Consider the following 26,404-nt stretch of genomic DNA (forward strand, 5'->3'; position numbering starts at 1 on the left):
CAGAGGAAATTATGTGTCAATGTTAAATCACACCGATATGTTGATGACTAGAATGACTAATTCTCTGTGATGGCTTCATAAAACAAACCAGAGCCAAGAACAAATAGGAAACATGAGAATTGGCCTATTTTGTTTAAACGAATAGACTTCTATATTACTCCTTTTTCAGTAAGTCATCTTAATTTATAATCACCATCCCAGCCACGCCTCCTGCCCCTACTCTTATAGGCTAACCCTTGCCCTCCACATCGGCACACGCTGAAACAGGTTTTTTGAAGAAGCTCATTTCAGAAGGTTAGTGGTTAAATTGTCCATGTTAATCTGTGAAGCGGAGAGACGGACCTCTGGACAGCCTCCCTAATTAAGAAGAGGGCACCACAGTCACGGTTTCACTTTAACCCCTCACAAAGACCACAGTCATCCCCAGGCCCAGACTACTATCCCATTACCACAGCTTCAGCCAGGCAGTCACCACTATCACACTAACTATTATACTGAGTCCACTCAAGCAGAGAAGGGAGCCACCACTAGTATCCCACAGCTAGGCTCCGCTCATGCAGAGAAACAGGGTCCCTGAAGCTGGAATCGGTCATTGCATCATCAGGACTTAGGCTACCAGAAACCAGAGACCTGGGTTATCCTACATCATATGCATATTATTAGGCCAATCAATGGCTCTACCATAAACAACCTAATAAAATGAAGCACTGTGCTACATTGGGGAAGGAAAAATGGCAGCAGTAGTTTGTGAGGATCCATTAGGTAAGCCGGAGGTTGTTGTGAATGTGAATAGGTGGGAAGCCCAGGTTACATTCCATAGCTAGAGCTCAGAGCTGAGCTGTTTCTGTATGTGACAGGGAGGCTCACCCTGATAACAGGTGGATTAAGGTACCCTTATTGTACTCCTGCAGCTGTCTCTGAGCTGAGCTGAGGTTCCACCAGTCTGGAACTGCACTGTGCTTTCGTTGTGCAAAAACTGACTGCCTGGGCCTCAGAACATTCCTCCTGTGACCAACTGCCTGCATGTCAATCAAGCACACTGGCCGTGCATGGGGGTGTGATTGGGTGATTGACAAGGGAACTGGTGCAGTTGGGAGTGGAGTAATGTCACTTAATCACTGAGGAGTAGGGCGCCTGCCCAGCCTGCATCCCTACCCAGCTACTACTTCCTCAGTCCACATCATCTGTTTAGTGGTGTCRGCATTTCCAGAGCCACTGCCTGTGATTGCCCCATCAATGGAGCTGCTGGGGTGGAGGGTTGTTAGTAAGTCACCCAAAAAAAACAATACAAACATGTGGGAGTCTGTGGGAGGCAGCAACAGTAGACAAATAAACAGTCCTGTGACAAGGTGTCACTCAAATCCATTCAGAGAGGCTCTTCAATTGTTTCACRTTAACCTGGAGAGGCAACCAAGCAGACAAAGCGCTACTCCCCTACCAAGTAAGGGCTGTCCCTGTGTGTGACTGTCTCGCCAAGCTGATGTGTTTAGTCCTAAAGTCATGAAATGTGCAGAGTACATTGAGCGGAATTACTGCTTTCAATAAATACATTTAAGTTGACAAAAAAAAAAATCAGACAGCGACGCTTTACTATGCTACATGCTATTGTGAAGTACCATCACTGAGTAAAAAACACTTATTGGAACTCTGTAATAAAACGAAATACCCCTACATTTCAAAAATGATCAAAACAACAGATAACCATTAAACCGGTGGGTCGGTCAGGAATGTTTCTGATAGCCTACCTGCTGCTGGATCCCACAATTACAGAGCTCTTATAAAAAAAAAGACCATATTAGAAACATCTAGGAAATTACAAAACGGTTAATTAAATCTGTGGGATGGGGAGGAAGGGAATAATAAATCAGATTGACTCATTAATATACCGGAGCTCCTCCGGACCAGAGCTGCCTGCCTGCCCCAGTGGAAAGAGCCAGGCATCGAGGCCAGGAGAAGATTGAGGCTCCTACTGGCCCTGTAACAGATAAGACAGCTATAGTAATCTGACTCTAAGTCTGTGGATAAAGGCAGTTTGTGTCTTCTCGGCCCCTCTGTCAACACCTGCGGGGTAATTAGGCCTAATTATGAGAGAGAGAGTCCGCTTCCCCTTCATGTTATTAAATAAGAGCCAGCTCCTCCAGCCAGGTCTCTCTCAACACCGGCAAGGGGCTGGCGACCTTCAGATCAAACGTAGCCACTATCTGCGGCCCCCTGCTTCGTGGAGCTCCATGCTTATGAAAAGGGGGATTGGATTGGGAGCCGTGTCGTTGTGATATGGAGCTTCAGAGCACATTCCTTCCCTGGCTCTTTGGAGTTGGTAGCGAGCTGAGATGCAGCTACCCACCTAGGTAGCCTCCTGTCATATTCTGCCATTCATAAATATAAGTGTGACACACAGATCACAGGGAGGTTGTTATGGAAACTATACCCTGTCTCACAAAACCCATTACACAGAGAAGACAGGGCCAGAGTCCCATGATCCCATGGTCTGATTACAATCATCAACAAACATGAGATTTGATATAAATGATGACAATGACAAGCACCTTGCAGATCATTCACACACATGCATTCTGGATAGGCTGCTTGTACAGCGCATTTTAAGCAACAACAATACATTTTACTACAGCTTTGACATACTTGGCTAAACGCACTATGGACGGTTCCATGGCAAGTAAGAAATCCCTCCTTCAGTGAGATCATACCTCAGCTATTAGTCATTATGTTCTTTATCATAACAGTCTTATCTTGTGTTTCCCCCTATTCTCTCCATGGGCATTTCCATTTCACTGACTCTTTAAGCATTAGTGAGCCTTTCTTCCAAGACCCTCCCACCATCCCCGCCACTAACTTCAAATTCTCCAGAGGAAACCAACATGCTGAATAGAGACCCAGGTCCATTATAAAATTCCAGTTAAATAAACAGCATAGGAAGTGGCAGGGACACACACCCTTTAGTGTGACTGAGCGGCTGGTAGTGTGGGTATCTGGGCTGGAATAGCATAACACCCCTGCCCAGCGACAGCTAGCCTAGATAGAAGATGAAGTCAGACAAGTGCACCCACACCCACTGTCACTCAGAGTCAGTGGGGGGAAGAGGAGGCATTGTTCCTGTCAATGGCGTGACTGCTGAACGGGGCCATTGTAGATAAGGTATTTTAATGCCATCCAAGCCTCATTTAGGCAGGCAGGCACTGACGGAGCACTTTGTCACTGCGTTGTTCTGATTTAGGAGGGTCCTAACTAAGGCCAACAGGTACCTTCCTCTTTATCTGTTTGTATTATCACCTAATTTCCTCCTTTAGGTGTTTTACCTGAACACTTCAGGATATAGGGTCACAAGAGGATTGGTAGCTATTCATCACCAGCCTACAGCACTGCTGCACTCCTCTGGCTAACCCCCCCATATGCCCTCTCCAAGAAATCAAGCTAGACATGAATCACCTTTTTTTGCTCTCAATTTAATCACTGTGCTCATTTGCACTCTTGTATCACAAGTATTCTTACTTACACTTATTGTGTGTACCACAAACCATGTGATAGTCTGCTACTAGTATGTTTTGAACAGGAAGCAGGAATCTAGATAGATAGCTAGAGCTGTAAACAAAGTTAGGTAGCTTTCCTTTAGCTACACAGATCCATTCGTAAACCCAGTCAGGTTTTCCCACGGGCTAAGACACTACAATGGTCTGTATTGTCAACGTTATAGAAATTAACATTGTAAAATGCAAAGACAACTAGCTAGCTAACGTCAGGCTAGTTAAGTGCACAAGCTAGCAACATAAGCAGTAGCTCTCCAACGAGTTCAAATAATAGTGATATATACTAACAATAGCAAAAACGATACATGATTTGTCAGTGTGCATGTAATTGCAATTTTGAAAATTGTGATAGGAGCACGCGTCACAAATGTACCTTTGCAAATCGGGGGAAAGAAAAACTAAATCGCCTTTGAACTTGAAGAACCCTTGTTTTCAAGAGTCGTTCTTACTAGTGCATGAATTTATAGCAGTTAATGGACTGACTTGCTGGAACAGAGCCCACTGAGTGACGACTTCTTCTGTGGTTTCTTTTATGGTGATTGGCAACCAACTTTACGGTGCCCACTGAGTTACTTTTTCTCTAGTACTGTAAATAAAATAATTCTAATTTCAAAATATTAGCCTACCGTAAATACAATATCAAAACTGCATTAATAATAATAATAGACAATAGCAGAATGTAATATACTTCATGATATATGATTTCAGATGTGTGCTGTGTTTTCAATTAATTAATGGTACAACCTAACCTAATTCATACAGCATGTGTATATGAATACTATAAAGACTATCAAAATTGCACATTTATTCAATCTATCAGATTCAGTCAAAGCGTATGAAAATAAGAAGCCTCCTAAAAAGCCAATCAACGTGTAAGGAGGTTATTGATGAATGAAGACAGGCTACCACTGACAATTTAGCAGTGCAGTCTAATTATTCTCTGAAAATATTCAATCTGAGACCTGGATTTGACTTGCGCCAAAAATGTTTTAGACATCGAGTCCCTTCAAAGATTGAGTAAATATGCTGTTTCTGGAGAGCACGTATTTACAATAATTTGTGAATGCTGCTAAAAGCTGAGGTTTGAAAAGAGATGGGTAAAACCTGCAAAACCTTTGGCCAGGTATAATACTGAGCAAACAGGAGACTCTATTTTTTTCATCCTTTTCAGTCTAATTGTAAAAAGAGAAAAAAACACAAGCCCCTAATCTATAGAGCACACAGTGTCCTTTCATGAGTGTGCTGGGAGAGACCTTTATTTGTCCATTCCAATCATGGAAAAGAGGAGGTTTCAAGCTTGGCTGGAACTGAGCAAGAAGATTAGATGAAACCAGAGTGTTTTAAACCTCTTCAGGGGCCATGGATTAAGGCTGGGTGATGGTTACATTGAGCCATTCCCCTCTTCCTCCGAACAATAAAGAATACAAGCTCACAGGTGTTCGGTCAAATATACTGTTAGGGACCACAGAATAATTTGTCATGAAGAACTCACATGATCTATTCAAGCACAGCGTGAAATATTTTGTCCTTATGCAGATTGAAAATATGGCTCCTCCACACACTATCATGTATTATAATTTCACATCAACTACAACTGAAAAGAAGAAAAAAAAACGAAGTGGAARAATAAGAACCATTTCATCTACCTATAGCTAATGAGATGAAGGGAGGATGGACATGTAGACAGTTGATGGAAGGGAGGAAGAGGGGAGGGGGTAAATGGGGGATGTATCCAGTTAAACCAATTACAGCTAATGGAGGTGGCAGGATTGTGACCCTTCAGTGGAGGCCACAGGAACATGTCTGCTGACTGGCCTGGTCAAATGCCATGCCATGCCCTGCTCATCATCAATTATTGGTGGCAGTGTCTCGGTTTACCCCGTGGGGATGACAAGGCCAGCCCAGTGCACCTGGGTGCCAGTGCCCTGGCCTCCAAGGAGGGGAGTACTATGATCATTATTATGCATCCAACCAAGAGAGAAGGGTAAGGAAATCCCTGGACTCACTCTCTCTCTCTGCCTCCCTCGATTCGCCGCAGGGGCAAGCAGGTCATCTTACAGCTCATCACCAAATTAGAAAGGCTTTAGGTGGGCCAGACTGGCCGGGTCCTGATGTTGGTTGGTCCTGATGGTGCAGCCAAACCATAGATAGAAATAGAATCAGTCTACCGTTTCCTGACACTCACTCAGCATAGTCTTCTCTTTCACCACAGAGGAGATACACCGACCATCAGTGCAAAACACTGAACAAACTAGACTGCAGCTTAAGTTCATGGAGACATACCATACAGTAATGGAAACCTACAGCGGAGACATACATATAAAAGGGTTTAAATAGAAAGAAAGAAACATTTATTGTGCCGTCCAAACTACATTTAAAAACAAAGCGTAACATTTATTTTGTCTAACTGCCTCATTCTCGTCTCAAAACAGGAGGGGAGAGCAATGTCCTGAAGAGGGACAAAACCCCTCAAATAACACTGTCTGACCCAAGCACAAGACAATTGAGCTATAGCACAGTATTTTGTTTTGGATAATGCAGCTCAATGCAAAACCCCTTAGTGGTCCAGCAGCAGCGCAGTGTCTCCATCTTTGTCTCTGCCATGCTGCACCATGCGGTCTTTCCTCTGGTTCAGAGCCTTTAATGACAGTCCTGATCCCTTACTGACAGTGGAGCAGATTCTCACAGAACTGCAGCCAGCCAGGGCTACCTCTGCATGGCTGTGGGAACTGGCAAGGCTTTTCAACAGCCGCCACAGCATAAGCTGTCCATTACAACTACCAGAGAATGCCTGATAACCTCAATTAGTTCATCTTTATATCCAACTAAACCTTGAATTCTCCTTTTTGTTAGGTGTATCATGTTGTCAGTGATGGAAATACCTAAAGAATCGGAGTAGAGATATTAGAATAATGCAGAGAGTGCGGTGGTGTGTTCAGATATTGGACCACATGTATTTTTATTTTTTTATTTAACCTTTATTWAACCAGGAAGGGCTCATTGAGATTTAAAATCTCTTTTTCAAGAGCGTCCTGGCCAAGATAGGCAGCACCAAGTCATTACAAAAATTACAGACAGACAACATGAAAAACTACAAGTAATCTAGTAAAAACCATTGAATTCACAAGAGTATAACAATATCAAAAACAGCAAATTAAAAACATTGACAGGTCAGGGAATCAGCCTCAAAATCCTTCATCAGTGATTTAAAAACACCAATCGGGACAAGTTCTTCCAGTTTAAAATTATTTTGTAAGGTGTTCCAAGACRATGGCGCAGAGTACATAAAAGACMTTTTACCAAATTCAGTTYGGACATTTGGAACAGTTAGCAGGATAAAGTCYAGCGAAYGAAGAGAGTACCCACCACATTTCTGAACAATAAAAATGCCCAAATAAAAAGGTAGTAAACCCAAAATGGCTTTGTAAATAAAAGTATACCAGTGACTGATCCTACGAGTGACTAGAGAAGGCCAGCCAACCCTGGTATATAAAGTGCAGTGGTGCGTAAGGGTTTTGCAGTTTAAAATAAATCTCAAAGTGCCATGGTAAAGAGTGTCAATTGATCTCAAACACTGAGCGGAAGCATTCATATATAAAATATCCCCATAGTCTAGTAAAGGCATAAATGTAGCTGATACTAGCCTCCTTCTGGCTTCAAAAGAAAAACAGGCCTTATTCCTAAAATAAAATCCCAATTTCAGCTTCAATTTTTTTGTAAGTTGTTGAATATGCAATTTAAAAGAGAGGCCGTCATCAATTAGAATTCCAAGATATTTATATGAGGTTACAACCTCAATCTCCTTGCCCTGACAGGTAGTAATAGGTGATAGGTTCAGAGGTCTATTTCTTGCATTAGAAAACACCATTAGTTTAGTTTTGTCAGTATTGAGGATAAGCTTCAATTTACACAAGGTATGTTGAACAGTATAAAAAGCAGTTTACAAGTTCTGGAAAGCTTTTGTAAGAGATGAGGCACAACAGTAAATAACAGTATCATCAGCATAAAAATGAAGTTGTGCATTTTGGACATTTTTGTCTAAATCATTTATATAAATAGTGAATAAGAGGGGACCAAGTACAGAGCCTTGGGGCACACCATTCAGGACAGACAATTTAACAGACATAAGCCCATCAAATTGAGTGCACTGAGTTCTATCAGACAGATAGTTAGCAAACCATGCAACTGCATGCTCCGAAAGACCTACACTCAACAATCTCTGCCTTAGTATAGCATGATCAACTGTATCAAAAGCCTTAGAGAGATCAATAAAAAGTGAGACTTCTTCCTGAAGCCCGATTGGTACATTGATCAAATGTATATAGAGCAGTGGAGGCTGGTGGGAGGAGCTATAGGAGGACGGGCTCATTGTAAAGGCTGGAATTGAATAGATGGAATGGAGTGAAAAGTTGTTTCCATGTGTTTGATACCGTTCCAATAACTATTTTCCAGTCATTACAATGAGCCCGTCCTCCTATAGCTCCTCCCACTAGCCTCCACTGATCTACAGTCTACTTCCTTAAACATTTGCCACTATAAGTCACTACCTTTCATTGCACTCACAGAGGAATAATAACTAAATGTACATTTGACGTTATTGTTCATCATGTATCCAAGTCAAACAAACCACATTGAGAACTAGGGCAGGGCAGGGAGTCTTTAACAGGATTTTGGCCAATGGGCGACTGTCCAAAGTCTTCCCACAATTTATATTGTGAGACTAATGTTTGAAGTTTAGCATTCAACGACCTGGTGATTCCAATGATTAATAATGTTTAATGATTACTTAGGTTCTCATACCCTGCATACACCTCTGTATGAGTGACAGTGGTAGTTGTAACACCAAAACGAGTTAATTGGCCAATTTGAAGCATTGTCATTAATGGAGTTTTGTTTCGTAAGAAAATCTAGCGTGTGAGAGAGAAATATTACGTGTGTATGGGAGGTGAACTATGGGTTCTCCCAGGTCCTGCTGTTTTTTTGGGGCATCAGTGCTGAGGTGAGGTGAGGTGGGCTGTGGGCTCAGGGTGTGAGCGGAGAGATCGCAGGCCAGGGAGGGTGAGGTGAGACGGGTGAGGCCGGGCCGTGGGGGAGGCAACCTAACACGCTTTTAATGAAGACCCAGGCCTGTTCAGCCTGCCCTGGGGGAGCATAACAGAACATAGCAGATACACTGTCACAATAAGCACCACCACCCCTAAGCAATCCTCCCCTGAACTCGTTGAGAGGGGGAGCACACGATGTCTGAAGTTAATGTTGTTATCATGGCTTTGTGAAACTCCCCCTGCTGATGCGGATGGTGCAGCCCTGGCTGGTTCTCATGGTCTCTTACTGTAAGTCAGCCACAGCAGGGAAAGGATGATTACCTTACTCGCGTCCAAGTCCTCTTGACTTTCCCATCCCATTCAGTTGCAGTGGCACGGCCAACGCTCAAGGAGAGAAAGCTCAACACAACAGGATGCTGTGCCAATAGTACAGTCCTCCACATAATGATCACCCTGCCTATACTCTGGCACTGGGCTCATTTGTAATAGTGTATGACACAGGGCCAAAGGGTTACATAACATACACAAATTACTGTAGTTATATATACACTGGCCTATGTGCAATTATGCATAGATTCTGAGATTTGCCACCCGGCCGTGACACTGACGTCCCATTTATAGAAGTGTCATGCTAAAACAGTATTTTCGGGAGTACCGAGGTATACACAACAGCTTTATTTATAGGGACTGTTACAGATGTGTGCACACACACACACACATGCCATGCCAGCCATATCTCATCAGATCATTGCGACAAACAAAATGCCAGAGATAAAAGACTACCGGGGAACACCAGAACAGAAACTAACCAGTGCATGGCATTGTGTGTGTGTGCAGTTTTAATATGCCGGCGGGCGGTCTCGCCACACACAGACAGACAGACAGACAGCTTGAGCTGGCTAAACAGGAAAGAGGGCATAAATCAGGACCGCCATCGACAGGCACCCCGGGGTTATCCCAGCATGCAATCTGTCAGCGTTGCATAACGATCTCTGAAGCTCTGTCTCTTTCTGTCTATGGACAGGAGCGACAGGACAGTCAGAGGAGAGAAAATGCAATCTGTTGGTTCTGCCAGTCAAACTATCACCCCCTCCCCTCCTCCAAGCTGACGCTCCAGCTAATGTTTTGGCTGTAAAGTGGGGAATAGTGTCATGGCGAGAGGAGATAAGTCCTTGATTTATGGCTGTGTCAGACTGATAACACAAGGGCCCCAGGGCRCACACAGGCAGAAGAGATAGATTTGGAAGGAAATTGTAATATGGACGTTTACACTGCTGCTGCTTTCCCTTTTCCCTCACTGAGTGGGGAGCTTAAAACGAGCTTATAATAAACCGGATGCTTATTCAGGGTTTTAAGGTATCTATGAATGCTAACATACATCTATGAATATTTTGGCATAGAGGCTGTACACAAAAATAACCATACAGTGTTATAGCATTTCAAATTATTAATAATAACATTTGAATTAGTCATTGCTATATTTGAGTAAACAGAGCATACCTAAAAATTGAATATGGGGATAGAACACTCTAGAACATATCAAATAATTATTTGCATGCAAGTGTCTGTCTCTCACAACATTGTGTGCTAGGCTCGTGCCTTGTTTAACCCCAAACACCAGTGCAGGTGTTTATTTGTTAGGAAGCAGAGCAGACCTGCTGAAGTAAAAGGCCAATCCTGCTGATCGTGGGTTTGGCGCATACACACACACACACACATACACACACACACACAGCCTACCTGTACTATCGACAATGTCCCTTTGTCATGTGAAATCCACAGACAACTCATTAACACACTTCATCAAGGCAAAGTAATAAAGAAGCTTCCTGTGTGGACAGTCCTGACTAGATGATTTAATAGTTGAGTTAGGTGATTATAAATTACTCTATTTTATTGAAGTCAAAACCGCAAAAAATGCTATGTCATATGCCCTTATTATTACTAATGGTCAGAGGCGTTGGTGGCCTATGAAGGATTGTGGTGGCTGGCCGGTGGGGTGAACCAGTTTAGACAAAGAAACCTCTCTCTGTCAGACATCCCACTTCCCCTCAGGAGATTATATGTATTTTAGAAGCCATGTGTAATTAATAAAGTTCCATTCCAGAGTGTATCTGTCTTAATCTGAGGTTGATAAGCCCATTTCACAGCCCTTCACTTCTACTGAGGAGCAGAGCAGAGCAGAACTACCATCAGGACAGCACCCCACTGTGTTCTGTCAAACTCAGTTTCCCCTCCACCTCAGAGTCAGTTATAAGTCATGTCTTTATCTGGCTGTAACAGGTGTCTGTGGTTCAGGGTGACTTGTGGATTAACCTATTGAGAACTATAACAGTTGCCAAAAAGGGTGCAAATCCCTCCTACTGTAACTCAATGTAGGAATACAGCGGGTCAGTTGTTGTGAATGGTTGAGACAGACAGCGTTGAGATTCAAGTCAGGGAGTGGTGAAACTGCTGACTAAGTCACAAACTTTATTAAAAACTGTCAGCCGTTGATAACCTTGGCCTTGAAGAACCTACAGAGATCCCCGCTATCATGATATATACACAGTACCAGTCAAAAGTTTGGACACAACTACTCATTCAAGGGTTTTTCTTTCTTTTGACTATTTTCTACATTGTAGAATAATAGTGAACACATCAAAACTATGAAATAACTAATGGAATCATGTAGTAACCAAAAAAGTATGAAACAGATCAAAATATATTTTAGATACCCTTTGCCTTGATGACAGCTTTGCACATTCTCTCAACCAGCTTCCCCTGGAATGCTTTTCCAACAGTCTTGAAGGAGTTTCCACATATGCTGAGCCCTTGTTGGCTGCTTTTCCTTCACTCTGCAGTCCAACTCATTCCAGACCATCTCAATTGGGTTGAGGTCGGGTGATTGTGGAGGCCAGGTCATCTGATGCAGCACTCCATCACTCTCCTTYTTGGTCAAATAGCCCTTACATAGCTTGACGGGTTATTTTGGGTCATTGTCCTGTTGAAAAAAAAATGATAGTCCCACTAAGCACAAACCAGATGGGATGGCGTACCGCTGCAGAATGCTGTGGTAACCATGCTGGTTAAGAGTGCCAGCATAAATCAGTGTCACCAGCAAAGCACCACCACACCATCACACCTCCTCCTCCATGCTTTACGGTGGGAACCACACATGCAGAGATCATCCGTTCACCTACTCTGTGTCTCACAAAGAAACACCGGTTGAAACCAAAAATCTTAAATTTGGTGTCATCAGACCAATGGACAGATTTCCACCGGTCTAATGTCCATTGCTTATGTTTCTTGGCCCAAGCAAGTCTCTTCTTATTGGTATCCTTTAGTAGTGGTTTCTTTGCAGCAATTCGACCATGAAGGCCTGATTCACGCAGTCTCCTCTGAACAATTGATGTTAAGATGTCTGTTACTTGAACTCTGTGAAGCATTTATTTGGGCTGCAATTTCAGAAGCCGGTAACTCCAATGAACTTATCCTCTGCAGCAAAGGAAACTCTGGGTCTTCCTTTCCTGTGGCGGTCCTCATGAGAGCCAGTTATCACAGCGCTTGATGGTTTTTGCAACTGCACTTGAAGAAACTTTCAAAGTTCTTTACATTTTCTGGATTGACTGACCATGTCTTAAAGTATTGATGGACTGTCGTTTCTCTTTGCTTATTTGAGCTGTTCTTGCCATAATATGGACTTTGTATTTTACCAAATAGGGCTATCTTCTGTATACCAACCTTACCTTGTCACAACACAACTGATTGGCTGAAACGGATTAAGGAAAAAAATTCCACAAATTAACTTAAGACACACCTGTTAATTAAAATGCATTCCAGGTGACTACCACATGAAGCTGGTTGAGAATGTCAAGCGTGTGCAAAACTGTCAAGGCAAAGGGTGGCTACTTTGAAGAATCTCAAATATAAAATATTTGGATGTTAACACTTTTTTGGTTACTACATCATTCCATGTGTTATTTCATAGTTTTGATATCTTCACTATTCTTCAACAATGTAACAAATAGTAACAATAAAGAAGAACCCTTGAATGAGTAGGTGTGTTCAAACTTTTGACTGGTACAGTATATATATATATATATATATATATATATATATATATATATCATTTCTATGACTACCAAATAGCTCCCCTGTGTAACACTACCGGAAAATACATTCATTACATTGCAAGCGCTCCATTCTAGTTCATCACCATACTCATACAAGTCATTGTTCATCACCCATGTTCAAGTTGTTGTTTCAGTCACCGTTAAGCTTACCACAATTCCTTCTAGGAGTCTTAAAGCTAAATGGTCTCAAACTTGGGAGACCAGACCGCACAGTGCAGAATGCTACAGACTAGTTTGAGTTGCTCAGCTTGACTACCCATGAGTACTAGAGGCTCCTTCTACTTCTTCTCTAAGTCTTCCTGGTACCACTCTCCATCACTGAGCCCTCCAGGCATTTTAGACTGTCAGACAGCTCAGAGGGAGACACTGGCAGCACTACAGCTCGGACATAATCAGCCCCAATTTATTTATGTGGGACAATCCTTGTCTGGTTTAGCCTTTCTGTTTCCAGTATTTGCGTGAATGTTTACACAAGGCAGATATGTCTGCCTCCCCAGCCGTGGGGCTGTGTACCCTTTGCGTGTGTGTCTGCTCTCCCTGTGCTGGCTGTAAGGGCTCAGGGACTAAAGTCACAATGGCCCAGTGAATGTTGACTCAGTCAAGACTGTAAACTTTCAATGGGCGGGATTAAGACAGAAAACACCCCTGAGCGGCACCTTGACATGTTATGCTAAGTGTGTTTCCAAGCTAGATTTAATCTGTTTGCTCCATTTTTGAGGGAAATAAAAACACAAACCCTTTTGCTGTTGCAAAATGGGTTCAATATCACTATTCTTGAGCCACTCAATTAACTTTAATCGCTAGTGGTCTGAGGGCAGATTCCAGATTGACACAGGCCTCAGTTCAGGGGTGAAGCTGTTTGGGGATCCTAAGGAGTTTCTGGGTTTGTGAGAGCCCTGTCCTTAACCAAACAAACACAGAGGAATTTGTGCCATTGTTGATGCAGAGGGTTGAGTGACAGGGCTGCATAGTAGAGGAGCCTGTCAGCAGAGCTGGGGAGAGGTCAGTGTGACCACCCTTACGTGCTACTCACTGCACAGCCTCCGACAAGGAACTGACCTAACAACCAGCGAGACCGACTCCCAGACAAAATACACGCACTCACACACACGGACGCAGGCACAGACAAAGGCACCCATGCACATGGACACACACAGAGGACATCATTATTTTAATGGGAGTCATCAGTGCAATCTCATATTTTATTCCTTCCTTTACACATAAATAATGCAGTACGAAGCTTCATTGTAAATTAGGCTACTCTATTTACAGTAACTAAAGTTGGTCGCCAGGTGTCATCAGACATGCCCTCCCCAGTTGTGGGTTTTAGTGCAAGTCATCATTAGCTGGCGACCTGAAAGTTTAACCCTGACCCCAGTGAGCAACTAAGCATTACGTTCTGTAAGGCTGACGCGGTTGTCCAATTCAAGACCCAAGGCACTGTCTGTATATCAACAACAATGAATAAAGACATTGCAAACAATTCAGCCACAAATATGATTCTGACTTATAAAAAAAATTGTGGATTTGCGCAGAAAAAACAGGACAGTCAGAAATAAAAAACAACGTAAACAGACAATACATTATTATCTGTATGTAGCCTTGGGCTCAGAGGCAGCCTAGTCTCTAGACTGAGTGCCTCGTTAAGCAGAGACATTTACTTATTTATCTATCCATGGCAAATACAACAGTTAGTCAGTGTTTTGCATGTCCCCAGCCTTGCAGCTAAGAGCATGTGGGCTAACTTTGTGCTGGTCTGTGGGTGATAGAGTCAAGCTGTTGCTGCCGAGCGGGGGTCAGGGTCCTTCAGTCAGCACCCCGTCCCTGAACAGAGCACACAGGAATCCCCCCCTCCTTCTACACCTTCTCCATACCCCCCTCTACCTCCCCATGGCCTGGCTGCATCCCTCTCAACCCCAGGTCCATATAAACCTGGTAGCGCTGCTGCTCCCTTCTCTCCTCCATCTCTACACTCTTTCCATTTCTCCCTCCATCGCCCGTGCTGTGCGCTGTCACTCCCCTCGTCAGGATCATTAATCAGGCCAGGCAGATTAGACTTCAAACATAAATAAACCAGCCCAGTTCCCTCCTCTTAGACCCCTCACCTCCACCACTCCCTACTCTGCTCCACTCAATTCAACTGCATGACTTGTCCAGCACTGCATAGTTCTATGATTCCAGTGGTTATAGGAAAGGGTGATTGGGTGAAGAGTGGACTCATGTAAAAAGACATACTTGACATTGTTTGAAGACTTGAATAGTACGACAGAATGTATGTGACTATTAAAAAACAGTATAATGCCATTTAAGTGAAATAAACAAAATGGCCTTCTCAGAGGGTAGGGTGATGACTGAGCTGAACTGCCAGCCGTGTAAATACACAATGTTATCAGTTGGCACTACAAAAGTCTCCATGGCCTCCACATTTATTCAATTACAGATATCTTAAATATGGATTAAAGGATTAAAATGTGGACCTTGAATGCATGAGGGCTTATTCTTCATACACAGACTTCACTAACCTATCATTTCTTGACCGGCAAGGAAGAAAAAAGGGCAATATCGCCACCATTAGGTAGTGTTAGGTACCTCCACTACTGTGGCCCGGCCCAGGCAGTTCCCTCAGTCTCCATCTCTCCCATAGAGGGAGAGATTGGGTTGCCAGAGACTGCTGGCCAAGGTATCCCCACACACAGACTGACAGAGGCTGTTATTGCAGTCCCACCGTATTCCTTTGTGCATTGGAGTTTAGAGGAGTGAGGGGGAGGGTCAGAGTGCTGGAGAGGGGCAGCAGCACTGGCCAGGCCCCGGCTGGGCCCAGCGCTACACCTCTTTGACTGACAGTCGGCACGCCGACTGTTTGTGTGTGTCCATGGGAAACGGGGTGGTGTCACAGCGGCGACGGCCATGAGAACATCAATCAGTGTCGCCCGGGCAACGCATGTATCACTCAAGACCAATGAACAGGAAGCACAGGCGGAGAAACAACAATATTTGCAGAATATATTTCAGGAACATTAGTTGCACGGCTTTCTCTCTCTCTTATACAGTCCTGTTTCAACAAACTGGAATGGGCCCTAATCCTGATTTATGAGCCTGTTTATTTAAAGGACGATGCTTGTGGCTGGAAGTTTCACTAACCTGGATCTAGAACTCCTTATGGCTTTCAGATACGGAGTAGAGGAGAGTACTTACATTATGGGGCTAAATTGGATAACCATCTCCTGGTTAATGAGGCCACAAGTCAAACCTGACACAAATCTGGCTTTCCCTGCATATAGCATTACAGCCATGACCTGGAGGACCCTGCAATGATACGACACAGTCAAGCACGAGAAACTGGGCCTTAGTATTCATAAAGAGTCTCATTGTAGGAGTGCTGATCTGGAATCAGGTCCCCCGTGTCCATATAATCTTATTCAATAGTACCTAGAAGGAAAAACTGATCCTAGATCAGCAGTCCTACTCTGAGACTATGAATACGGTCCCTGAAACGCTGTAGAACTGAGAGACATTTTAGGCTGATCGAGAGAGCAGCTACAGGATTACATGGACTGTTATGTAGAATTTAGGAGAGCACTGTCACTTTTTCCCCTGTCTCTATGAAGAGGTTCCTTCCCATGTGCTCAAGTGTGTTGAGAGAAGGGGGTGCTTAACCTCAGCAGCCGGGAACTGTGGCGTCCAGCCCTGAGCGCTTGCTGACGTTCACTTTGGTTAGCTCCTCGGCACAGGTGGGGTGGATCACTACGGTCTCTGTCAGATGAGTGAAGGTGGCTCCACACCTGGAGAGAGACAGACACCTCATTCATATAGCTGTCCGGACAGCAACACACATTCTCCCATCTTTAAGTTTCTCTTATTAGTATCCCTCTGCTGCTGTAATGATAAGGCTCACCTTGTCACCTATATAGTCACATTTATTTAGTCTCTACAACTTACATGACATCTAATGTCCATTCATTATGTGTAGATTAATTATAAATTTTTGCAAAATTTGATTAATTAATTATTAATCTACAGATCCAACATATGTTAGTTTAAGTAATTTACATTAGACCCAATGTTTTAAAAAGCACTTTAGCAGTTTCTTAAAAACTTGCCACAACAGAACACTATCGTCTATTCTGAGTGCCTATCTAACTCCATCTAGCAGAGTTGTTGACTTACTGGAAGCCCATAGCGAAGCCCTGAGTGACCTCTCCAGCGTTCGAACTGGTGAAGTGCAGGCCCAGAATCCTCTGATCTCCATCCCGCTCACACACCACCTGAGGCAGGGAAAGAAACAACGTTACACCCCCCCCACCCCAAACCTCCAGGCTACAGTCCAGAGGCAAAATAAGGCTATTAAACTACACTATAGGCTACCCAGTATGTGCCAGATGGATGATCTAAGGTAAGGCATCAACATAACTTTCCCAAAATTCAGATCTCCAGGAATCCTGGTGGAAAATTCCTGAAAACAGGAGGGAATAAGCAGGTCATTTGGAATCCCTGAACATTTTGGGAAAGTTAGAGGAATTTTGCAACGCTACTCAGAGCTGTCCTGACCTTAATGTAATACATGCTGGCATCTCTCAGCCACAGTAAACTCCAGAAGCTTGTAGAAGGCATGGTACACCTGGACACATAGAACAGAGAGATACATGTCCATTAGTCCACCAACAATACACAGTATAGTATCATTCATTTACGTTATTAAGCCATCACTTATTGTGACGTTACAACATAATTACTGTCAAAAATTGAAGTACCGAAGTGAAACCAGAGTTTGTGTCCATAGAAGAATTTTACAATACTTGCTTGTGTTAGGAGGTAGGCCTTACATCTTAGGTCGTTCACTAGAACCTGGTATTACAATACTATGCTTTCACAACACTTTGCTTGTTTAAAAAAAGGTACATTTGAGATCCTGGTTTCATGCTGTGTTTTATATTGAGCCATCGAGCATGCCGACACAAGTCGCAGGCCAGGCCATGCACACAGGCAGCTGTCAGGACCCATGGTGCACCGCTCCTGCTGCGGTGCTTTAGATCACACAGCGCCTGTCAGCACCTAATACACACCTCAATCAGGCCCTGTGCTCAACTGTCAATCACACACAGGAGCTACAAATCACTCTACAATGAGCTGGGGCTCTCTGGGTGCAGGTGTTAGCAGCTGGCACACACACAGAGCGAAACACACACGACTTTGCATACATGTATAAAGTAGTAAACAGAGGAACAACTGCATTCACAATCCTGTAAGAACTGAAAGCTTCTCCACCATTTTCTCAAATTTTCTTAAAACCCAAAACACTTAAAATGGGCCAAGTTAGAATACCAGCTACCATGTTAGTGGTTTAGAATTAGGTTTACTGTACCTCGATGGAGTCCTGGATGGATGTCTGCTCTCAGCCTCCTCCTCTGACAGGCCCACACAGCCATACTCCAGAGGGGTGAACACTGTGGTGGCAACCTACAGACACAATCGATCAGAGAGCACACAAAGTCTTGTTACATCACGTCCCATCAGGATAGACAGCCCCACACAGCAGTGCTCCAGTGGTGTGGCAGCCTGACAGACAGAGACCGACAGAGATACAACTAGGGTTGCACATTTGTGGGAATATTCAGGAGGTGGAAACTTTCCGTGGGAATTATCGTAAATATGCAAATAAATATTAATACCATTTAAAATGTAGATGTTTTTTGTATTGGATATATTTACCATATGGAGACAAACATAAACCTTATCATAAGTAGACAATTGTAAATTATTAAATCCTTCCAATAGAAATAAAAAAAACGATTTAGTTACAAATTGAACTTTAAATGAGTTGACTCGTCACATGGGATGATTTCACTGAACAACAAAAGAAAGGGCTGTCTCTTATACACATCTAGATGTGTATAAGAGACAGTATTGAATGATCCCAATGATCCATCACATCTCCCAAAAACATTTTCAACATACATCTGTAAAATGATAACCAAAGCTTTAGTTTCTAGACTGTCTTCCTCTCAGGCTTCCATGTCTTCTCCCTGGACCTCCTCAATGTCCACCTCTTGAACATCAGACTCTGAGGCCTCATCTTCACTGTCACTTTCCAACCTTGTTGAGGATGGCTCGTTGTCAGGCTCAAAAAGCCTAAAATTTGCCCGGATGGCCACCAATTTTTCAACCCTTGTATTGGTCAGCCTGTTGCGTGCTTTGGTGTGTGTGTTCCCAAACAAGGACCAGTTGCGCTCTGAGGCGGCTGATGTTGGTGGGATTTGGAGGATGAGGGAGTCAACAGGGGAAAGAGCCTCAGATCCAAAGTCCCTTCCACCAGGTGACTGATGAGACATGTTGGCACGACTGCCATATTGCATTGCCATCCCAAAGCCCTTGCTTGGAAGTGTACTTCGCCAGACTGCCAAGAACCTTGCCCTCATCCAAGCCAAGGTGGCGAGACACAGTAGTGATTACACCAGAGGCCTTGTTGATCTCTGCACCAGACAGGATGCTCTTGCCAGCAGACTTGGGGTCCAACATGTACGCTGTGGCATGTATGGGCTTCAGGCAGAAGTCTTCATGCTTTTTGATGCAATTCAGAACTGCAGTTTCCTCTGCTTGGAGCAACAGTGAAGTGGGCAAGGCAGTACGGATTTCTTCTCTTACATCTGCAAGCAGAGTCTGAACATCAGACAGGATGGCATTGTCTCCCTCAATCCGTGCAATGGCTACTGCTATAGGTTTCAGGAGTTTCAGGCTGCTTACCACTCTCTCCCAAAATAAATCATCCAGGATGAACCTCTTGATGGTGCTGTCCATATCAGCAGACTATGATATGGTCCAAGGTCATTGACGACTGCCTTCAGCTCATCTGCAATGTAGAGACCGGTGTGTCTGTGCTCTTGTAGAATACTGGTTGAGGGGTGGAGATGTAGTTAATTATTCCTTGCCCATGAACATTCGACCACCCATCAGAGATGATTGCAACACAGTCTGCTTTCTCTATGATTTGCTTTACCTTCACTTGAACTCTGTTGAACTCTTCATCCAGCAAATGACTAGATAAAGCATGTCAGGTTGGAGGGGTGTATGCTGGGCAAAGAACATTCTGAAATCTCTTCCAATACACATTGCCTGTGAGCATCAGAGGTGAACCAGTTGCATACACAGCTCGAGCAAGACACTCATCAGCATTTCTCTGACTACGTTCCTCCAAAAAAACTTTGATTCCAGGAGGACCATGAGCTGTTGCTATCGATAAGGTTTCGGATTCATAATATTCACCTCGAATAGAAGTAGAGGGACTTTTGTCAGAGGTTGCTTGTGAGCACTGAGGGAACTTTATCCACTTGGCCAGATGATTCTGCATCTTTGCTGCATTCTTCACATATGATTTGGCACAGTATTTGCAAATGTACACAGCTTTTCCTTCTACATTAGCTGCAGTGAAATGTCTCCACACATCTGATAGTGCCTGCGGCATTTTCCTGTAAAGATTAGAGAAAAAATAAAAAGAGTTAAAAAAAAATCATAAATACAATTCCATGTACAGATAAATAGTTAAGCAGTTAGATTAAACAACTCCTTTGTAAGATACATGTATTAAAATGAAACATGTACGGAAACAGGTGAATTAACATGCCTCAGTTAGCAGGCTCAAGCAAGTTAGAACACACCTGGTAGCAAAATCTAACTAGCAGAAATTGTTAAGTTAGAAATGATTTAAACACACCTTGAATGTGTATGTATCAATCATGTATKTCATATAAAAATATATCCACCCCACCCAGTATTATAATTAAAACTTACCAGAAAGCATTTAGTCCTTGGCTCAGACAGTGTAGTAGTGTGGGCTCAATAGCATCTCAATAGGGTGTAAGATCTTGAAAATCAGCTGTACATGTGATGGAAGAGTGTACTGCACATGTGATGGAAGAATGCACTGTGCATGCAGAGGGTTGCAATTCCATTGAATTGGGGATAGTTTAACCAAAATATGCCACAATACCTAGATGCCTTATGTGTATCCCCACAAAAAAAGGTTCACTGTTATAAGCTAACTTTTTGATGAATTTAAGCAAAAATTCCCCCAAATTCTGGGCTTAACTTCCCATGGAACATTTCTGGAAAGTTTCCGGACCATTTGCAACCCTAGAATACAACAAATAAAGTTATAGCAGGATAGATAGGCAGAGCCATACTGCAGGCCTGTCACGACGCCTACTGTATCTTCCAACATCTACAATAAAACACAATAAAGTGGTCACAGAACAAAGCTACAAAAGACCACAAAAAAAGAGGAACGAGATGAAGAACCCAAACAATTGACATTTAAGCATTATGTCTGTCATTATGAATAGTTTTGGAATTAACATTTGGAAAAGGGTGCAGACGTGCAGTGTGTACCATTAAAACCATATGAGTCAGACCAGGCTGCATAAGAACTACTAGGTATTAAAATCACACTCCACAGAAACTGAAAACAAACGCTTCAAAAGGTCTCATACAGAGAAGCTGTGGAGAGATGGGGGAAATCATGAGTAGTGTGTGTGTGCCTATGGGGTGATTGTGTGTTTTAGATTTTACTATTCTTGTGGGACCAGAAACTCACAAGGATAATAAAACAAGGAACATTCAAACAATTTGGGACATTTCGCCGGTCCCCACAAGGAAAAGGGCTATTTTAGGCTTAGGGTTAAGGTGAGGGTTACAAGTAAAGGTAAGGTTTAGGGTTGGGGAAAAAGGAAAAAATGGCGTGTACTGTATGAGTGTGTCTATGGCGTGTACTGTACAGTGCATTGCAAAAGTACTCCATCCCCCTTGGCGTTTTTCCAATTTTGTTGCATTACAACCTGTAATTTAAATTGATTTTTATTTGGATTTCATGAAATGGACATACACAAAACAATCCAAATTGGTAAAGTGAAATTTAAAGAATAACAAAAAAGAATCTAAAACGGAAAAGTGGTGCGTGCATATGTATTCACCCCCTTTGCTATGATACCCCTAAATAAGATCTGGTGCAACCAATTACCTTCAGAAGTCACACAATTAGTTAAATAAAGTCCACCTGTGTGCAATCTAAGTGTCACATGATCGGTCACATGATCTCAGTATATATACACACACACCTGTTCTGAAAGGCCCCAGAGTCTGCAACAACACCAAGCAAAGGGCACCATGAAGACCAAGGAGCTCTCCAAACAGGGCAAGAAGGGCATTAAATCAGAGAAGCAACAAAGAGACCAAAGATAACCCTGAAGGAGCTGCAAAGCTCCACAGTGGAGATTGGAATATCTGTCCATAGGACCACTTTAAGCCGTACACTCCACAGAGCTGGGCTGTACGGAAGAGTGGCCAGTAAAAAGCCATTGTTAAAGAAAAAAATAAGCAAACACATTTGGTGTTTGCCAAAAGGCATGTGGGTGACTTCCCAAACATATGGAAGAAGGTACTCTGGTCAGATGAGACTAAAATTGAGCTTTTTAGCCATCAAGGAAAGCACTATGTCTGGAGCAAACCCAACACCTCTCATTACCCCAAGAACACCATCCACCATGCACGGTGGTGGCAGCATCATGCTGTGGGGATGTTTTTCCATCGGCAGGGACTGGGAAACTGGTCAGAATTGAAGGAATGATGGCGCTAAATACAGGGAGATTCTTGAGGGAAACCTGTTTGTCTTATTTGAGACTGGGACGGAGGTTCACCTTCCAGCAGGACAATGACCCTAAGCATTCTGTTAAAGCAACACTCGAGTGGTTTAAGGGGAAACATTTAAATGTCTTGGAATGGCCTAGTCAAAGCCCAGACCTCAATCCAAATGAGAATCTGTGGTATGACTTAAAGATTGCTGTACACAAGTGGAACCCATCCAACTTGAAGGAGCTGGAGCAGTTTTGCCATGAAGAATGGGCAAAATACCCAGTGGCTAGTTGTGCCAAGCTTATAGAGACATACACCAAGAGACTTGCAGCTGTAACAAAAGGTGGCTCTACAAAGTATTGACTTTGGGGGGGTGAATAGTTATGCATGCTCAAGTTCTGTTTTTTTGTCTTATATCTTGTTTATTTCACAATAAAAAAAGATTTTGCATCTTCAAAGTGGTAGTCACGTTGTGTAAATCAAATGACACAAACCCCACAAAAATCCATTTTAATTCCAGGTTATAAGGCAACAAAATAGGAAAAATGCCAAGGTGGGTGAATACTTTCGCATGCCACTGTATGTGTGTGTCTATGGCGTGTACTGTATGTGGTGTGTGTGTGTCTATGGCGTGTACTGTGTGTGTGTGTGTATGGCGTGTACTGTGTGTGTGGCGTGTACTGTGTGTGTCTACTGTACGTGTGTGTGTGGGTGTGTCTATAGTGTGTGTGTGTACTGTGTGTGTCTATGGTGTGTACTGTGTGTCTACTGTACGTGAGTGTGTCTATGGCGTGTACTGTGTGTGTACTGTGTGTGTGTGTAGCGTGGTGTGTACTGTGTGTGTGGTGTGTGTGTTACTTAGTGTATGTATGTGTGTGTCTATGGCGTGTACTGGGGTGTGTTAGCGTGTACGGTGTGCGTGTACTGTGTGTGTCACTGTACGGTATGTGGTGGTGTGTTGAGGTGTGTGTACTGTGTGTGTCTATGGTGTGTACTGTGTCGTACTGTGTGGTTGGTGTGATGCGTGTACTGTGTATGTACTGTGTGTGTGGTATGAGTGTGTGTGTACTGTGTGTGTTGTGTGGCTGTGTACTGTGAGTGTATGTACTGTGGTGTCTATGGCGGTGTACAGTGTGTGTAGGTAATGGTATCTAAGTGGTCTATGTACTGTTGTTGTGTGCTGGTGCGTGTTGTGGCGTGCATGTGGGTGTACTGTATGTATGTGTAGGGGTGTGTACTGTAATTGGTGGTGTATCTGAGTGTTGTGGTGTGGTCTATGGCGTGTAACTCGTGTGAGGCTGTAGCTGCTATGTGTGCCTATGGCTGTCGAGTGTGTGTGTGTAATTGTCATGTGTACTTTGGCGTTGTGTGGCGTGACTGATGCGTGTACTACATGTGTGATGTGTCATGCGTGTACAAGTTTATGTGTTTGGCGTGTCGTATGATCTGTATGGTTTGTGTGTGTGCTGTATTCGTGTGTGTGTGCTGTAACACTTGTGTGTGAATGTGTGTTGTGTTTGTTTGTAATGGGTGTGTAGCATATGTGTTAATTGCTGTTGTTGGTGGTTGGTGTGTGCTAACTGGTACTTTTGTGGGTGTGTTAGCTATGTGTGTGTGGTGTGTTCTACTGGCGTGTGTACTGTGTGTGTGGTGTGTGTGTCTATGGCGTGTACCGTTGTGTGTGGTGTGTGGTGTGTGTGATACTGTGTGTGTGTGTGTGTGTGTACTGTAATGTGGTCTATGGCGTCGTACAGAGTGGTGTGTGTATTTGTGTCTATGGCGTGTTACTGTGTGTGTGTTGGTGTGGTGTGTGTGTGTGTGATATCCGATGTACGATTGTTATGAAAACTTGAAATTGGCCCTAATTAAAATCGTCCATTCCGATTAATCGGTCGAGCCTCCTAGCGTTGTAAGTGTGGTGTGTGTCTGTGACTGTCATGTGGTACCTTGGCACGTAATCTGTTACTTGTTGCCCCGTGTATGTGTATAGTGAGTCTTTGTGGTGTACAGAGTGGTATTGTCTATGGCGTGTGCTGTAAGTGTGTGGTGTGTCTATAAGTGGTACAGTGATGTGGTGTGTGGCGTGTACTGTACTGTGTGTGGCGTGTACGTATGGGCGGTATGCCCGTGTGCTGTATGTGTGTGTGTGTGTTCTGTATGTGTGTGGTTCTGTACTGGGTGTGTGTTGTTCTGTATGGTGTTCTGATATGTGGTGTGTTCTGTATGGTGTTTGTGTGTGTGTGTGTGTGTTCTGGCTGGTATGTGTTGTGTGTGGGTTGTGTGCTGTGTGTGTGTGTGTGGTTCTTGGTGTGTCTGTATGTTGTGTGTTGTGTGTGTTCGTATGTATGTGTGTGTTCTGTTGTGTTGAATGTTGGTATGTGTGTTCTGTATGGTGGTTGCTTATGTGCTGTGTGTGTGTTTGTGTTCTGGTATGTGTGTGTGTGGGTGTGTGTCTGTATTGTGATTGTGGTGTGTTTCGTGTATGTGTGTGTGTGTTGTGTGTTCTGTATGTGTGTGTGTGTCGTGGGTCGAATGGGTGTGTGTCTGCTGTGTGTTCGTGTTGTTTATGTGTGGGGTGTGGTGTGTTCTGATATGAAGTTGTGGGTGTTGTGTGTGTGTGTTCTGTATGAATGTGGTGTGTGTGTTGTGTTCTGTGTGTGAGTGTGGTGTGTTCTGGTATGTGTGTGTGTGTTCTGTAGTGTGGCTGTGTGTGGTGTTCTGTATGTGTGTGTGTGTGTGTGTGTGGTGTGTGTTCTGTAGTTGTGTTTCCTGTATGTGATGTGTTCTTATGGTGTGTGTGTGTTCGTATCGTGTGTGTGTGTTCTGGTATAATGTGTGTTGTGTGTGTGTGTGTGTTCTGTATGTGCTTGTGTGTGTGTTGTCTCGTAGTGTGTTGATGTGTGTGTGTGGGCTGTATTGTGATCGGTGGTGTGTAGTGTGTGTGTGTATGTGTGTTGGTGTTTGTATGTGTGTGTGTGGTGTGTGCTTGTCTGTGTTGTGTGATGTGTCTGCTTTATGTGTGTGTGTTCTGTAGTGTGTGCGGTGTTCTGTAGTGTGATGCGGTTTCTGTATGTTGCTGTACTTGTCTGTATGTTTGCGTAGTGTTGCTGATGTGCTGGTGTGGCTTGTGTGTGTTGCTGTGTGTGTGTATATGTGTGTGGCTTATGTGTGTGCTGTGTGTGGTGTTGTTATGTGTGTGTGTGTCAACTGTGTGCGTGTGTGTGTGTGCTGTACTGTGTGTGTGTTTCTTGTATGTGTGTGTGTGTGTTCTGTTTTTGTGTGTGGGTGTGGATGTGTGTTCTTGTAGGTGTGTTCTGTATGTGTGTGTGGTGTGTCTGTATGGTTGCTGTATGTGTGTTCTGTATGTGTGTGCTGTATGTTTGTATATTGTGTGGTGTGTGTGGTGTTGTATAATGTGTAGTGTGTGTGTGTGTGTGGTGCACTATGGGTTGTGTGTGCGTTGTGTGTGTGTTCTGTCATGTGTGTGTGTGTGTGTTCTGTTGATTGTGTGTGGTGTGTGTGTATGTGTTTCTGTCTAGGTGTGTGTTCTGTATGGTTGTGGTGTGTCTGTTGTGTGTGTGTGTCTGTAGTTTGTGTGTGGTGTGTTGAGTTGTGTGTTGCGTGTGTAGGTGATGATGTTGTTTCTGTATGTGTTGTGTGTCGTGCGTGTGTGTGGTGTGCTGTTGTGTGTGTGTGTTCTGTATGTGTAGTGTGTTCTGCAATGTGTGTGTGTTCTGCATGGTGGGTGTGTGTGTTGTGCGTGCGGTGCGTGTGTGGTTCTGCATGTGTGTGTGTGTGTGTGGTGCGGTGTCGTGGTGTGTTGTGAGTGGCTGTGGCGTCGGTGTGTGTTGTTCTGTATGTGTTCTGTGTGTGCGTGGTCGTGTGTGTGTTGTGTTCTGTAATGTGTTCTGTGGTGCGTGCGTGTGTGTGTGTTCTGTGTGTGTGTCTGTAGTGTGTGGTGTTGTTCTGTATGTGTGTTGTGGTGTTGTTCTGTATGTGTGTGTGTGTGTGTTTCTGTATGTGTGGGTGTGTGTGTCTGTATGTGTGTGTGTGTGTGTGTGTGTTCTGTATGGTGTGTTTG

General features: G+C 43.6%; 1 protein-coding gene across 3 annotated transcripts; it reads right to left on the reverse strand.

Annotated features, from left to right (window-relative positions):
* Positions 1-6,496: 6,496 nt before the first annotated feature.
* LOC111982452 (thioredoxin reductase 2, mitochondrial) lies at positions 6,497-20,639 on the reverse strand. 3 transcript variants are annotated; one of them, XR_011473757.1, is made up of 4 exons: positions 19,963-20,639; positions 18,065-18,159; positions 16,870-17,320; positions 6,497-16,484 (listed from the first exon to the last, which is right to left on the reverse strand). XR_011473757.1 is itself a non-coding variant. In XM_024014018.3 (4 exons), the coding sequence occupies exons 2-4, from the start codon at positions 17,311-17,313 to the stop codon at positions 16,361-16,363; spliced, it is 285 nt and encodes a 94-aa protein (XP_023869786.1). In that variant the 5' UTR covers positions 17,314-17,320; positions 18,065-18,311; the 3' UTR covers positions 6,497-16,360. The 3 variants fall into 3 exon arrangements, 1 of the variants encoding a protein (XP_023869786.1); XR_002879750.3 differs by lacking the exon at positions 19,963-20,639 and having other exon boundaries at positions 16,870-17,155; positions 17,251-17,320; positions 18,065-18,338; XM_024014018.3 differs by lacking the exon at positions 19,963-20,639 and having other exon boundaries at positions 16,870-16,967; positions 17,251-17,320; positions 18,065-18,311.
* Between the last annotated feature and the right edge of the window lie 5,765 nt (positions 20,640-26,404).

Source organism: Salvelinus sp. IW2-2015, linkage group LG21 (genome assembly GCF_002910315.2).
Source record: "Salvelinus sp. IW2-2015 linkage group LG21, ASM291031v2, whole genome shotgun sequence".
Lineage (NCBI taxonomy): Eukaryota > Metazoa > Chordata > Actinopteri > Salmoniformes > Salmonidae > Salvelinus > Salvelinus sp. IW2-2015.